General features: G+C 37.7%; 1 protein-coding gene across 10 annotated transcripts in view; it reads left to right on the forward strand.

Annotated features, from left to right (window-relative positions):
* ADAM22 (ADAM metallopeptidase domain 22) overlaps positions 1 to 14,993 on the forward strand; it is a 245,897-nt gene that overhangs the window by 123,255 nt on the left and 107,649 nt on the right. For all 10 annotated transcript variants that reach the window (XM_059933784.1, XM_059933785.1, XM_059933783.1 and 7 more), the window contains exon 4: positions 12,865 to 12,931. In XM_059933784.1, the coding sequence (XP_059789767.1) occupies positions 12,865 to 12,931 (67 nt within the window). The remainder of the gene's footprint in view (positions 1 to 12,864; positions 12,932 to 14,993) is intronic.

Consider the following 14,993-nt stretch of genomic DNA (forward strand, 5'->3'; position numbering starts at 1 on the left):
GGTAGGTAGATGTTCTCTTGCCAGGAACTAACAGAATTTGGGACTCCCACTTGACTCCAACTCATAAGGTCATGAAGATGGGGGTGGGGAGCAGTCTTATTTTGAGCCCTGGGCTCTTGATCTCTGATGATGGAGTCTGGCCAAGGGATATGGTCTCACTCCTAGAATGTGGATGTGGAGAGGAAGAAGATGAAGAAGGTAAAGATGTTTATCAGTCAGATGGCAATAGAGAGAATTTGAGGCTAGCTCTGCCTTGCTGATTTTCAACTAATTAATATTATAAAAATTTCATCTTTAATTAATATAAATAATTTATTTGAACCACACCTAAAAATTGCAACTTTATAAAAATACCAAAATCTCCCATTTCTAGGGTACTCACACAAAATTTAAGTAAGTTTTGAAGTAAGTCTGGCAATTGTCTTCTTAAAAAATTAGTTCTTGATTTGGTTGTAATGGAGAGGAACATGTCTCCCTCTGTTGATTGTGTGCCATGAGATTTATCAGGGACTTCTTTTAATTGCTTTGCTGTAATGTGTTCCCTGATGTCTTTGGCTTTCAATGTGGTAATGAGTCACAATGATCAGAATATGCCAACACACCATTATATTAATAGAATTTTACTAGAATGTTTGTAGACTTAATGTGATTATACTTTCATGTCCTGTTAACATTTTTTATATATCAGAATAAACTCAGGAGATTCTGATTTGGTAGGTGTGGGGATGCCCAGGCATAAGGAATAAGGATTTTATAAATAAGAGCTAATGTTAATGATGGTGCCTATTTCAACTTTCATAACCACATTTACTTTAAGTGCCCTAGTCCTGACATACACACTGAAAGCTCCCTGAAAATTTTCATCAGATTATGACTTACTCAGTAGAATATAACTAAAATAACTTCCCCTGTAGCCACAAGGGTGTACAGAAAATCTCTTGCGTGTGTATAAACAGGAAAGGAATTCTCATGTTTACAAATTGGAAAATAATAAAATGAAACTTTCATCTAAAAGGCAAACTTTGGAAAAACTTTTAATTCACATTTGTAGTTTCCCTTTAATTTAGTTCAAACAAAATAGGAATTTTAAGTACTAGTTATTACATACTGAGGATATAGATAACAGTTTTTGCACAAAACAAAGCTGAAAACAGGATGATTAATTCTCAGTGGTATGAAAGTTCAGGACATTTATCCATTTTCTGTAGTGAGGATTCTCAGCAAAGACTAGTTTTCCAAAAGGATCTGGAAGGTTAATGCTTGGCTAGACAGAATAAGAAAATAAAGAGAGAGAAAATGAAATGGGGGGAATGATGCACAGAATGGAGAGAATGGGAAAAATGTTTTCTTTTAAAAAATTTTCTAAGCTTATAATTTTTTATTCCTCTTAAATAAAATAAAATAATGAAATTTGGGTCCTTAAATTTTTTGTTTTCCCAGTTCTGTTCTTCTGAAAAGCTTTTCATGACTTAAATACCTAATGAAATCTCTTAATTTTCCATTGTGACCCATGACCCATGGGGATTTTTACTACCTCACTGGGTGGATTATAGTCATATTTGAAGCTTTTATGGTTCTTTTGCAGATCTTCCTCGATTTATGATCGGGTTATGTCCCGATAAACCCATTGTACATTGAAAATATTGTAAGTTTAAAATGCATTTAATACACCTAACCTACTGAACATCATAGCTTAGTCTAGCCTACCTTAAATGTGCTCAGAACACTTACATTTGTCTACTGTTGGGCAAAATCATCTAACACAAAACCTGTTTTATAATAAAGTGTTGAATATCTCATGTAATTTATTGAATACTGTATTGAAAGTGAAAAACAGAAAGGTTGCATGGGTATGGAATAGTTCTAAGTGTATTGGTTGGTTACCATCGTGATTGCATGGCTGACTGGGAGCTGCTGCTCACTGCATCATGTGAGAGTATCATACAGCACACTGCTAGGCCAGGAAATGATCAAAATTCAAAATCTGAAGTGTGGTTTCTACTGCATGCATATAGCTTTCGTACCATCATAAAGTCAAAAAATCCTAAATTGTCTGTATGTTAATATTATCCAAAACAAATTACACTGTACTCATTTGGAGGCTGCTCTTTTTTTTTTTTTTTTTTTAATGGCCTTGCCATGCATCTTGTGGGATCTTAGTTCCCCGACCAGGGATCGAACCTCGGCCCCGACAGTGAAAGCACCAAGTCCTAACCACTGGACTGCTAGGGAATCCCTGTAGACTGCTCTAAGGAAAACATGACGTTGTGCAGTAAAACAATCATTGAATGTTCTAATAAGAAGGCATGATCGAACAGTCAGCTCTACCCACCACCAGATCCTCCCATCAAGTCTCTTAGATAGCCTCAAACACCAGAGGGCAGCCAGCAGAAGCAAGAAAAACTACAGTCCTGCAGCCTGTGGAACAAAAACGACATTCACAGAAAGATAGACAAGATGAAAAGACAGCGAGCTATATACCAGATGAAGGAACAAGATAAAACCCCAGAAAAACAACTAAATGAAGTGGAGATAGGCAACCTTCCAGAAAAAGAATTCAGAATAATGATAGTGAAGATGATCCAAGACCTCGGAATAAGAATGGAGGCAAAGATCGAGAAGATGCAAGAAATGTTTAACAAAGACCTAGAAGAATTAAAGAACAAACAAACAGAGATGAACAATACAATAACTGAAATGAAAACTCCACTAGAAGGAATCAATAGCAGAATAACTGAGGCAGAAGAACGGATAAGTGACCTGGAAGACAGAATGGTGGAATTCACTGCTGCAGAACAGAATAAAGAAAAAAGAATGAAAAGAAATGAAGACAGCCTAAGAGACCTGTGGGACAACATTAAACACAACAACATTCGCATTATAGGGGTCCCAGAAGGAGAAGAGACAGAGAAAGGACCAGAGAAAATATTTGAAGAGATTATAGTCGAAAACTTCCCTAACATGGGAAAGGAAATAGCCACCCAAGTCCAGGAAGCGCAGAGAGTCCCATACAGAATAAACCCAAGGAGAAACACGCCGAGACACATAGTAATCAAAGTGGCAAAAATTAAAGACAAAGAAAAATTATTGAAAGCAGCAAGGGAAAAACGACAAATAACATAAAAGGGGACTCCCATAAGGTTAACAGCTGATTTCTCAGCAGAACTCTACAAGCCAGAAGGGAGTGGCATGATATACTTAAAGTGATGAAAGGGAAGAACCTACAACCAAGATTACTCTACCCAGCAAGGATCTCATTTAGATTTGATGGAGAAATCAAAAGCTTTACAGACAAGCGAAAGCTAAGAGAATTCAGCACCACCAAACCAGCTCTACAACAAATGCTAAAGGAACTTCTCTAAGTGGGAAACACAAGAGAAGAAAAGGACCTACAAAAACAAACCCAAAACAATTCAGAAAATGGTCATAGGAACATACATAGCGATAACTACCTTAAACGTGAATGGATTAAATGCTCCAACCAAAAGACAGAGGCTTGCTGAATGGATACAAGAACAAGACCCATATATATGCTGTCTACAAGAGACCCACTTCAGACCTAGGGATACATACAGACTGAAAGTGAGGGGATGGAAAAAGATATTCCATGCAAATGGAAATCAAAATAAAGCTGGAGTAGCTATACTCATAACAGATAAAATAGACTTTAAAATAAAGAATGTTACAAGAGACAAGGAAGGACACTACATAATGATCAAGGGATCAATCTAAGAAGAAGATATAACACTTATAAATATATATGCACCCAACATAGGAGCACCTCAATACATAAGGCAACTGCTAACGGCTATAAAAGAGGAAATCGACAGTAACACAATAATAGTGGGGGACTTTAACACCTCACTTACACCAATGGACAGATCATCCAAAATGAAAATAAATAAGGAAACAGAAACTTTAAATGACACAATAGACCAGATATATTTGATTGGTATTTATAGGACATTCCATCCAAAAACAGCAGATTACACTTTCTTCTCAAGTGCTCATGGATCATTCTCCAGGATAGATCACATCTTGGGTCACAAATCAAGCCTCAGTAAATTTAAGAAAATTGAAATCATATCAAGTATCTTTTCTGACCACAACGCTATGAGATTAGAAATGAATTACAGGGAATAAAATGTGAAAAGCACAAACACATGGAGGCTAAACAATACGTTACTAAATAACCAAGAGATCACTGAAGAAATCAAAGAGGAAATTAAAAAATACCTAGAGACAAATGACAATGAAAACACGACGATCCAAAACCTATGGGATGCAGCAAAAGCAGTTCTAAGAGGGAAGTTTATAGCTATACAAGCCTACCTCAAGAAACAAGAAAAATCTCAAGTAAACAATCTAACCTTACACCTAAAGGAACTAGAGAAAGAAGACCAAACAAAACCCAAAGTTAGCAGAAGGAAAGAAATCATAAAGATCAGAGCAGAAATAAATGAGATAGAAACAAAGAAAACAATAGCAAAGATCAATAAAACTAAAAGCTGGTTCTTTGAGAAGATACACAAAATTGATAAGCCATTAGCCAGACTCATCAAGAAAAAGAGGGAGAGGACTCAAATCAATAAAATTAGAAATGAAAAAGGAGAAGTTACAACAGACACCACAGAAATACAAAGCATCCTAAGAGACTACTATAATCAACTCTATGCCAATAAAATGGACAACCTGGAAGAAATGGACAAATTCTTAGAAAGGTATAACCTTCCAAGACTGAACCAGGAAGAAAGAGAAAATATGAACAGACCAATCACAAGTAATGAAATTGAAACTGTGATTAAAAATCTTCCAACAAAAGTCCAGGACCAGATGGCTTCACAGGTGAATTCTATCAAACATTTAGAGAAGAGCTAACACCCATCTTTCCCAAACTCTTCCAAAAAATTGCAGAGGAAGGAACACTCCCAAACTCATTCTATGAGGCCACCATCACCCTGATACCAAAACCAGACAAAGATACTACAAAAAAAGAAAATTACAGACCAATATCACTGATGAATATAGATGCAAAAATCCTCAACAAAATACTAGCAAACAGAATCCAACAACACATTAAAAGGGTCATACACCGTGATCAAGTGGGATTTATCCCAGGGATGCAAGGATTCTTCAATATACGCAAATCAATCAATGTGATACACCATATTAACAAATTGAAGAATAAAAACCATATGATCATTAAAAAAAAAAAAAGAAGGCATGATCAACCTATTGCCTTACAGTGTATTATTTTGTACAATTCTGTGGGTTGACTGGGCAGTTTTGCTTCATGTGGTGTTAGCTGGGGCATTATTACATCTGGAAGTTCCAAAATGGCTTCAATCACATGGTTGGAAATTAGTGCCAGCACTGGCTGGAAATTCAACTGGGTCTATCAGCTAGGGACTTTGGTTCTCCTCTACAAGGGTCTTGTTACGTGGTTGCTTAGACTTCCTCACAGCATGGTGGATGGATTCAAATATTCAAAGATGGAGAGTTCCACACACATGGAAGTGGAAGTTGCAGATCTCAGATGTTATGCAGTATCACTTCTGTCTCATTGTGTTTGGTATAGGACCAGCTCAGATGCAAGGAAAGGAGAAATGGTCTCCACTTTACCATGAGAGGAGTCACAAAGCATTTTTAGACATTTTTGTTCAACCACAGTCTATCCTTTGACCAAATTATTTACATTTCTCATATATGTAAAATGCACTAATTCCTCCAAAGATTTCCTGAAAAATCTCATTCCATTATATTATCAGGCTCAAACTCAAGGTTCAAATTCTTATCATCGCAATCTGATTAAGGCTTTTAGATGAGGTAACACAGGTACAGACCTTTGAACTAAAATGACAAGTTATCTATTCCATATACACTCAGTATACAGTGGGGAGATGAGGACAGGATGATTACAGTAGATATTCCTATTTTAAAATGGGAGAAATAGGAGGTACCTAGCTATCACTGGTCCTCTGAAATTCTGATATTCAGCCAGGTGTATGTCACCAGTTCCCCCATTTTGGGAAAGGGAATGTATGTTGAGTAAAGCTCTGTTCTGCTTCCTGATAGTGGTTGCCTATGGTTCTTGGCTCCACCCTTTGAGTCACCATTTCTTTTCCATGAGAAATGACCCAGACCTTAATCTAAGTATATTTCTAGGTCTGCTTCCTGACTGTAAAAGGTTTGAATTGACTTGTCCATTTTAATCCAAGCTGGTGGTGTTTCCATTAGTGGGTTTCATGTGAATCTTAGGCATTTATCCCATCAGACAAAACGACATACACAAATCTTCTTGAGATAGGCCTTTCTCTACTTTGGACTGTGAGTTGAGATGCCCTTAAGATTCTTAGAAGTCTTTTGTTTAGGTGAGACTATCTATGAGTCATACCTTAAGGTTCTTAGAAACTTTTTGGTGTAGCTGAGGATCTATCAATAATAGGCAGGCTCTTAAGAATCTTAGAAACTTTTTTAATATAGATGATATAGTCTAGGCAAAACAGCATTAAAAGTCCTTCTGAGGTCTTATCAAAGTGTCTTACAACCATACCCTTGATTTGATCTTGACCTTGAGGTCACATTTGAATGGCAGCACTTTGGATTAGATCTTTGCTCTGAGGCTATTTCTTTGAAAATCTATTGCTGATTCAGGTTTCGCTAATCATTTGTTTCTTTCTTTCTTATGCATTTTTAGTGGGAATACTGTAAATGATTTATCCTTCCCAGTGCATCACTTTGGGAGCCCATGATTTTGGTTTCTTCCATTATTGGCAATGTTAACTATGATCACTCAGTTAAGGTGAAGTTCCCCAGTTTTCTTCACTGTGAAGTTAATAGTAGGATACATTTTGAGTAGGGAATTGACTATTGCGATTTGGCTGAGAGAGTTATGCATTAACCATGTTGAGTTTGAGATGTCTGGCTGCTCGCACCTCGAAAGCCAATACTGGAGAGGCAAGTGTTGCTAGAAAGAAAAGTTTGTTTTACTGCGGAGTCTGGCAACTGGGGGAGAAGGCAGAATCATTTCCAAAACCCAACTCTCCACTGTTGATCATTGGGCAAGAGCTTTTAAAGGGCAATTTCAGGGGTGTATAGGCGGAGGGAAAGGGCTACATGCAGAACAGCACAGTCAGCTCTGATTATCATCTTGAAATTGGTCATGTGGTGGTCTGATCAGCATCATCTTGATTGTTTTAGGTACAGTTCATCTTCAGTTGTAGGGTTGGTTTTCTTGAGTCCAGTTCTCAGAATTGTGGCAGCTTATGTCATGGCTACAGTCTGGTCATCATGTAGTTAACTCCTTCCACCTGGTGGGGGTTTCAGTATCTACAAAACAGCTCCAAGGGTGTGGCTCAGAATATTATCTCTAGCCCTTGAGGATGAACTAAAGGTCCTTGACTTTTCTTAATGACTAAACTATTACTATTTGGTATTATTTGACTGTTTTCCTTTGCTTCTGCATTTTCTTGTTTCTCTCATTAAATTTATTACTTGGCTAAAGTTTTTCTACAGACAAAAGGCGGGCGGAGGACGTGGAGGAAGTTCTGTCCTGGGAAAGCCCCATAGTGTCTTGCTCTTACACAGCTTTATTGGAGTATACTTGCTTTACAATGTTGTGTTAGTTTCTGCTGTATAACAAAGTGAATTATCTATACATATACATATATCCCCATATTCCCTCCCTCTTGTGTCTCCCTTCCACCCTCCCTATCCTACCCCTCTAGGTGGTCACAAAGCACCGAGCTGATCTCCCTGTGCTATGCAGCTCCTTCCCACTAGCTATCGATTTTACATTTGGTAGTGTATATATGTCCATGCCACTCTCTCACTTAGTCTCAGCTTACCCTTCCCCCTCCCGGTGTCCTCAAGTCCATTCTCTATGTCTGCAAAAAATGACATTTTAAATAGAAGGTTTCTCAGCCCAGTAATTAAAATAACAATACTTAGCAGACTTCCACAATACCGCAACAAACAAAACCAAAAATTGCATGGCTGTTTTTGGTTTAAATTACAGACAGCCCTTTCCAGCAATACTTGTAGGTATAGAGGCTTGATTGAAATAGCTGCATAATTCCTGAGCAGAGGCTTTTCTTTGCTGTAATTACATTCATGTGGTGACTCATACTCTCTTAATTCCTAGATTTTATAATTCAAAGAAAAATATTCCCTTGAAATTTGAATACCTGGAAGACTCAAAAGCTGGTTTTTAAAAAAAAAATGATTATTGTTATTATTATTACTCCTACTACTATACAATTCCTCCCCCTTTTTGATCTCACTCATGCTGGCTCCAGTAATGGGGGTTTACTCACATGGCAGTGAAGGAGAAAGGTATCCAACATCAGGGCTGGGCTGGAGGAAAAGACTAGATATAGGTTTTTGACATAGAAGCCAGTTATGATCTAAGCCTGGCCATAGTGCTTGCCCTTGAATAGATCTCAGTAATAATGATCTTAAGGGAACAAAAGAGTAAACTGTTTTCAGGCAAGAGAAGTAACAATAGCAAAGATAATAAATCAGTTGTAAAGACTCCTAGTTCTGTTTCAGTGGTAAAGATTAGCCTCAAGCACTTTCTTGAGCTGTTTTGCAGAATTTAAATCCCGCTCCAGCACTCAACCACCAGATCGAATGCAACCTAAGGAATGATGATGTTGACCTTTTCTGACCCTCATTACTTCAATCAACTAAAGTGTGGACTCTGTTGACCATTGCCCCAATTCTATGCTGAATTTTCTTCACCTCAAGCCCTTTCATGAATATGCATGTAACCTTAGCTTAAAACTTCCCCAGTTTTGCTCTTGGGGCAGACACTGCTTTGGGAAAGATCCCCGGTGTTCTCCTTACTTGCTGCAAGTAGTAAATTCTTCCTTCTCCCACTCTTTGGCTTGAGATCCACCAAGAGAGGAACCACTTTTTGGGTAACAGGATTCACCACTGGCACAGCCCAGTTTCTCTCAAGTGACTGCTTATTTTTGACTTTCTGTTTCTCTTTCCTTCATCCACTGAATGATTGTTTTCTTTCTGAATTTACTAGTTCAGATTCCCAAGAGAGGGAATCTGGCTGGCTCTGCTAATAAACACTGCCTCTGTAGGGTAATTTTTCTCTCTCACTGCTGGAGAAGTTGTTGGAGACTGATAGCAAGGGTAGGGGGCAGTTTTTTGCAGACATCTTTCTGGTACCTCTCCTGTTGGGGGTATGGTCTTGGATAAAGAGTGGGATGTGGATGGTGGAGCAATGACAGGTTTTGCTTCAGCAGATCTTGACCATGAAGCTTCACTATTTTGTTCGAAACCTTTGGAAATTTGTGAAGTATCCAACATACTCATGGTAAAAATTATATTAAAAAAAAAAAGACAGCTGTCTGTTGGCTATGCAACAGCTATTCTCTCCACCCTGTAGTGTTGTTTACCTCCTTCTGAGTAGTCATGATGTTCATGGGAGGAGGAGAGAGAGGGGGAAGAGGAGGAGAATCTTGATTGTTCAGAGACAGATGTCCTTGTCAAAAGACTGGCTTTGGCAGGGCCAAGTAGTGTAATCCTGGCAAAACATACTTGAGAAGATGAATGCTAGAGGCTTTTTGTGAAGAGTTTGCTGACTCTTGTACCGAAATACAAGGCTTTTTTACCTTGGGATATCTTTATCTGCATGAGATTCTTAGACCTGCAGCAGCCACTTTAGGATCATGAGAGGAGCCAGTTACAAGTACACGTCACCCACCATTCTGGTGGCAGAGCAGAAGGATGGACATACTCCTGGTCTCATTAATGATGCTGAGCCACCACATGAACCAGCCCTGGAACCGCTCTGATGTCCAGTGGAAAATTACTCTGCTGCAATGGTTGCCTACAAGTATACTAGCTAGCAAGCTATCCCAGAAGTAAGGGAAGAAACAGCAAGCCCTCACAGACCAAATTAAAATCCTCAAATCACATAATTTGCTAAATCAAATTAAAGCACACAGTGAGAAGCAAGAGGAAAGAAAAGGGTAGGTTAGCACGCTTAGGATAGGGTGCAAGTGGGGTGGAAGGACCACTCCAGCTAATGTGTACTGGGGTACACTGTATTCTTAGGATCTGCTTCTCTCTCTGCTGCATCTGCCTTCCCTGCTGATATGTAGTTACAAGGACCAGAGATGAGGTTTGGGCAAGCTCCACAGATGCAAGGTGGCCTGAGCTAATGACACCCACGTGCTGTATCTGAGAGACACAGGGACAAGTATGCTTGGTCAGAAGCTGCAGCCTGCCAATTAGCTTGATGGACAACCATGAATTCTGTTTGTTCAGAGAAAACATGGGGCAGGAATGGGTGTCAGTAGCAGTTCTTAACCAGGGCAGTTTTAGCCCCCAGTGTACATTTGGCAATGTCTGGAGACATTTGTGATTGTCATGGCTGGTGTGTGTGTGTGTATGTGTGTGTGATGCTGGCATCTAGTGGGTGGAGGTCATGGATGTTGCTAATCATGTGACAATGCATAAGATACTCCCCAAGACAAAGAATTATCTGGCCTGAAATGTCAGTATTGTGGAAGTTGAGAAATCTTGGGTGTTATACCAATAGGTGGTTGACATAAGACCACATAAATATTAAGTGTTTATGTATAAGCATATCTTGCATATATAGTGTCTTTTATATATTTGTTATATCATGAACACTTATTACCCAGGTGCCTTAAAAATGTTACGTATCTTTTGGTCATCCATCCCTTTCTATCAATGTGAGATACACACATGATCTTCTTACTTATGCTTTACACATCTTATGCATTCTGCCCACATCTAACAAAATTTTGCTTAGTAGCTACTTATCTATACTTAAAACATCTTAAAAAGTGTTTTGCCTATATTTTATAAACTTTAAATGTATTCACCTACCAGAATTGAAGAGTTGCAGAAGCAAATTCACATCACACCTGCCCTGGAATTTCTAACAAGAAATGATAACAATGTCCTGATTGTTTAAGCCACTTTTAGTTGTGTCTTCTACAACTTGCAGCTTAGAGCATTCTAGCTGTTTCCTCCGTAAAGTCAATAGGAAAATGTATTCCAAAGACAAATGAAACAAGGACTTAGACTATAATTATAGGTTACCTAGATAGAAACGTAAGCATCAGATACTATAAGAAACTGACTCTCGTGCCTGCATTAATGTAATGCGTGTTTGATCTTTCTGTTTACATTCCAAGCAACTGTAGGCATAGTGCTTATCATGGTAGCTCTTGTGCTTAGAAATTCACCTTTTTTTATGATTGGGACAGTTTTGGATGGTGACCTTCAGAGCACTGTGAAACACGTTTTTTTAGTTGGGTGAATGTTTATTAATAGAGGGGTAGATTTAGAAGTTTATATTTTTATTTATTAATGTGAATTTTATCTACATTTTACTGCTTTAAAAATTTAAAGACTTTAAGACTGTTTATTGGAGTTGTGCCTTGAGGTGCCTCTATTAAAGGGGAAATGTTTTCCTCTTATATAGAATTAAAGAGAAGTATATTTAAGATGATGTAAACATTTAAAAATTATACAAGAAGGTGGTTGTTTAGGAGAGATTTCAAAAAAGGTTATTTTAAAGTGCTGAAAGTATATTCTTTTTCATTTCTTCTAACTTTCTTTGCCTCTGTTTAATTTTTTTGTGGGGGAAACTAATATTTTGTTAGATAAAATATCACACGTAACATATGAGAAATGGTGAAGTATGGTAGTAAATCAAAAGTGTTTGATAAAAAGCTAAAGCAAGGATGTGGGGTGTGAGAAGAGTCAATAATTTCAAAGTTTTCGGCAAAGCAGTTGAAATGATGGTGTTGATGTTAGCTGTTGTGGAAGGCTGTGGGCCGAGCAGGTGGTGGGGAATGGGTGAGGGTCAGAGAATTCAGCCTTGGCATGTCAAGTTTGAGATGCCTATTAGATATTTAAGCAGTGATGTCCAGTTGGCAGTTACATCTACAGTTTGAGAAAAGGTCTGAATTAGAAATATATATTTAGAAGTTGACAGCATCTTAATACTTAAATACATGAGATAGGAAAAGAGCACCAAGGAATGTGGGGAGACTAAGCCTCCTAGGAGTACCCCACTATTCAAAGGTTAGGGGAGAGAAACAGCAAAGAAGGATGTAAGGTATAATAAAAACTTAAATTAAAATCTTCACACACAAAAAAGCTGAAGTAAAAAAGGGAAGAATAAGATGTCTTAAAAATAATGGTAGTTTCCTAGAATTGCTGAACTAGATCGGTGGAACTAGCTCTGCTAAGCAATGGGGTGACAGGTGATTTAGTCAGTTTAGCCTCATATCCTTTTACAAGTACTAGGCTGTGTGTGTGTGTGTGAGAGAGAGAGAGAGAGAGAAAGAGAGAGACCTATAGAGTTTTATTTTTGTTTTAAAATCTGGATTAAAGAATCATTCAAGCTGGGCTTCCCTGGTGGTGCAGTGGTTAAGAATCCTCCTGCCAATGCAGGGGACACGGGTTCAATCCCTGGTCCAGGAAGATCCCACATGCTGTGGAGCAACTAAGCCCATGCGCCACAGCTACTGAGCCTGCGCTCTAGAGCCCGTGAGCCACAACTACTGAGCCCATGCATCTAGAGCCCATGCTCTACAACAAGAGAAGCCACCAGAGTGAGAAGCACGCCCACTGCAACAGAGTAGCCCCCGCTTGCCGCAACTAGAGAAAGCCCACGGCCAGCAATGAAGACCCAATGCAGCCAAAAATAAATAAATAAAATAAATAAATTTATAAAACAGAAACCGAAACAAAACAAAACAAAAAATAGAATCATTCAAGCTGGAATGTTGTAAACTTAATGGTGATTTTCAAATGATTTACATTTTCAAGGTCCTCTTTCATCATCATTTCTTTCTGTTGCAGTGATTTGCTGTCCTCTGAATACGTGGAGAGACACATTGAACATGGAGGGAAGACTGTGGAAGTGAAAGTAAGTAAAATTTTTCTCTTGGGGGAAACTTTTGAGAATCTTTTAAGTATTGAACGTGGAGAGAAGACTGTGGAAGTGAAAGCAAGTAAATTTTTTCTCTTGGGGGAAACTTTTGAGAATCTTTTAAGTACTGATTATGATTTTAATCTTCAGTGATACTTCCAATGTAGTTTTGGGGTTTTTATATTTCAGAATTTATCAAGAGAGGGTGTCACTGACTTAGGGAAAAAAATTTAGTTACCAGAAAACGAATTCTTACTGTACTACCGGAATTGTTGGAGTTATGCTTTGTGGGATTAATATTACTGCAAGTAGTTCTCTTTTAGATTATGTCACAGAAAATAATTTCTGAAATTTGCTTTTAAGGTTAGCGCTGAGAATCAAGAGGTGAAATCTTGGCCAGGGTAGGTGCCTGGCTTTGCATTCATTTGGGAAAGATTTCTCTGGTAAAATTATGAACTTATTATGTCAACAGGGATGTCCCAGGGAGTTTTAAATCCCTGGAGACAAATCTCAAGATATTGGTTCTTGTCAGGTAAGTTCTGAAAAAGATTACATACAAAAAAAAAAAAAAATTCTCCAGTTATAAGCATAAGAATGTATGTGTCTTTCATATCAGTGATGATGTTGTCTGAGGCATATGAGACCAAACCCCACCCCAGAGTTTCTTTAGAACCAATGTTTAGTATAAAGAGTTTTAGCTAAGTGTTTATTTTCTTCTGAACAGCATTCAGACTATCTATTCTGCCTTATCAGAATGTCTTATAATGTCATATATATATATATATATATATATAAAGTAAGCAAATATGTATATTTGTTTTCTTTTTCTGATTATTAATTTAATTTATACTCATTTTAGAAAACTTGTTAGTGGAGAAAAAATGTATCAAAGAAGGAAAAATCATCCATAAACTCATCACTGACAGATAAACTTTGTTTTCATTTTGTTGTATTTCCTTCTAGTATTTTTTTTGTCCTGTGCATGTATTTATATTTTCATATTTTACAGACTTGGTATCATACATATTTACAATATTGTATCTTGCTTTTTAACAGTAAACATTATATTGTAAACATTTTCTAAAGTTACTTTCCTTTAAACTTATGTCTACTGCTTTTTTATTTTTTTGTCTACTGCTTTTCAATTTAAATGTATTACTGTAACAAAGCTTTTTATTTAAATTAAACTCTGTTATCAATAACCAAAATAAATTACATTGTCCTCGTCCAGTGACAAGTGAAGGGGATTGGATTTTGCAATTATATGTTAACTAAAAAAAGAAAACTTTTTATTATGGAACGTCTCAAACATATACAGAGGTAAAAAGAATACTACAATGAACTCCTACCTACCCATTATCCAGCATCAATAGTTATAAACATTTTGATAATCTTTTCACTCTCTACGTGTGTGTAGTATTTTAAAGTGTGAGGAGGAAGAAATTTTTCTCTGCCCTTCTAGGTTCTTCTAGCTGCTCTGTGAATTAAATATACGTGAGACAGATTAACAGGACAAAAATCAAACAAAAGTTTGATGACATGTATACATGGGAGAGACCAAGAACTGAGTAATTCCCCAAAAAGGCTGAAACCCTCACCTTAAATACCATCTTCAGCTAAAGACAAAAGATGTTGAGGGTAATGGTTTGGGACCTCACAGAGGGGGAAGGCAATTCACATGGAGATGGAAAAGCAAATGTTTGGTAACCAGATGTTTGCTGGGCCACATAGAGACAATGGGACACAGAGAGGAGTTTTAGCAACAGACTTTGCTAGGTTCCTCCCTGTCTACACACCTAGTTCATCCTGTAGTCATCTGTGGTGATGGCTCCCTTCCTGGAACAGGTCCTCTAACCACACTCTTTGGGTAGTTTTAGGGAAGGTCCAAGTTTCTTCCTGAGTCTTTTGGGGTCTTGATTATTTTCAGCTCCAAATAATCCATATGCCAAAGAGACATTTTGGGGTGGCAAATTTTATTCCTCTACAAAAGCAAATTCCAGACATTGGGACATTTTTCCCAGGAAATAAATCTTCACACATCTATACATCTCTAAATGAT

The sequence above is a fragment of the Balaenoptera ricei genome, chromosome 9 (assembly GCF_028023285.1).
Source record: "Balaenoptera ricei isolate mBalRic1 chromosome 9, mBalRic1.hap2, whole genome shotgun sequence".
Lineage (NCBI taxonomy): Eukaryota > Metazoa > Chordata > Mammalia > Artiodactyla > Balaenopteridae > Balaenoptera > Balaenoptera ricei.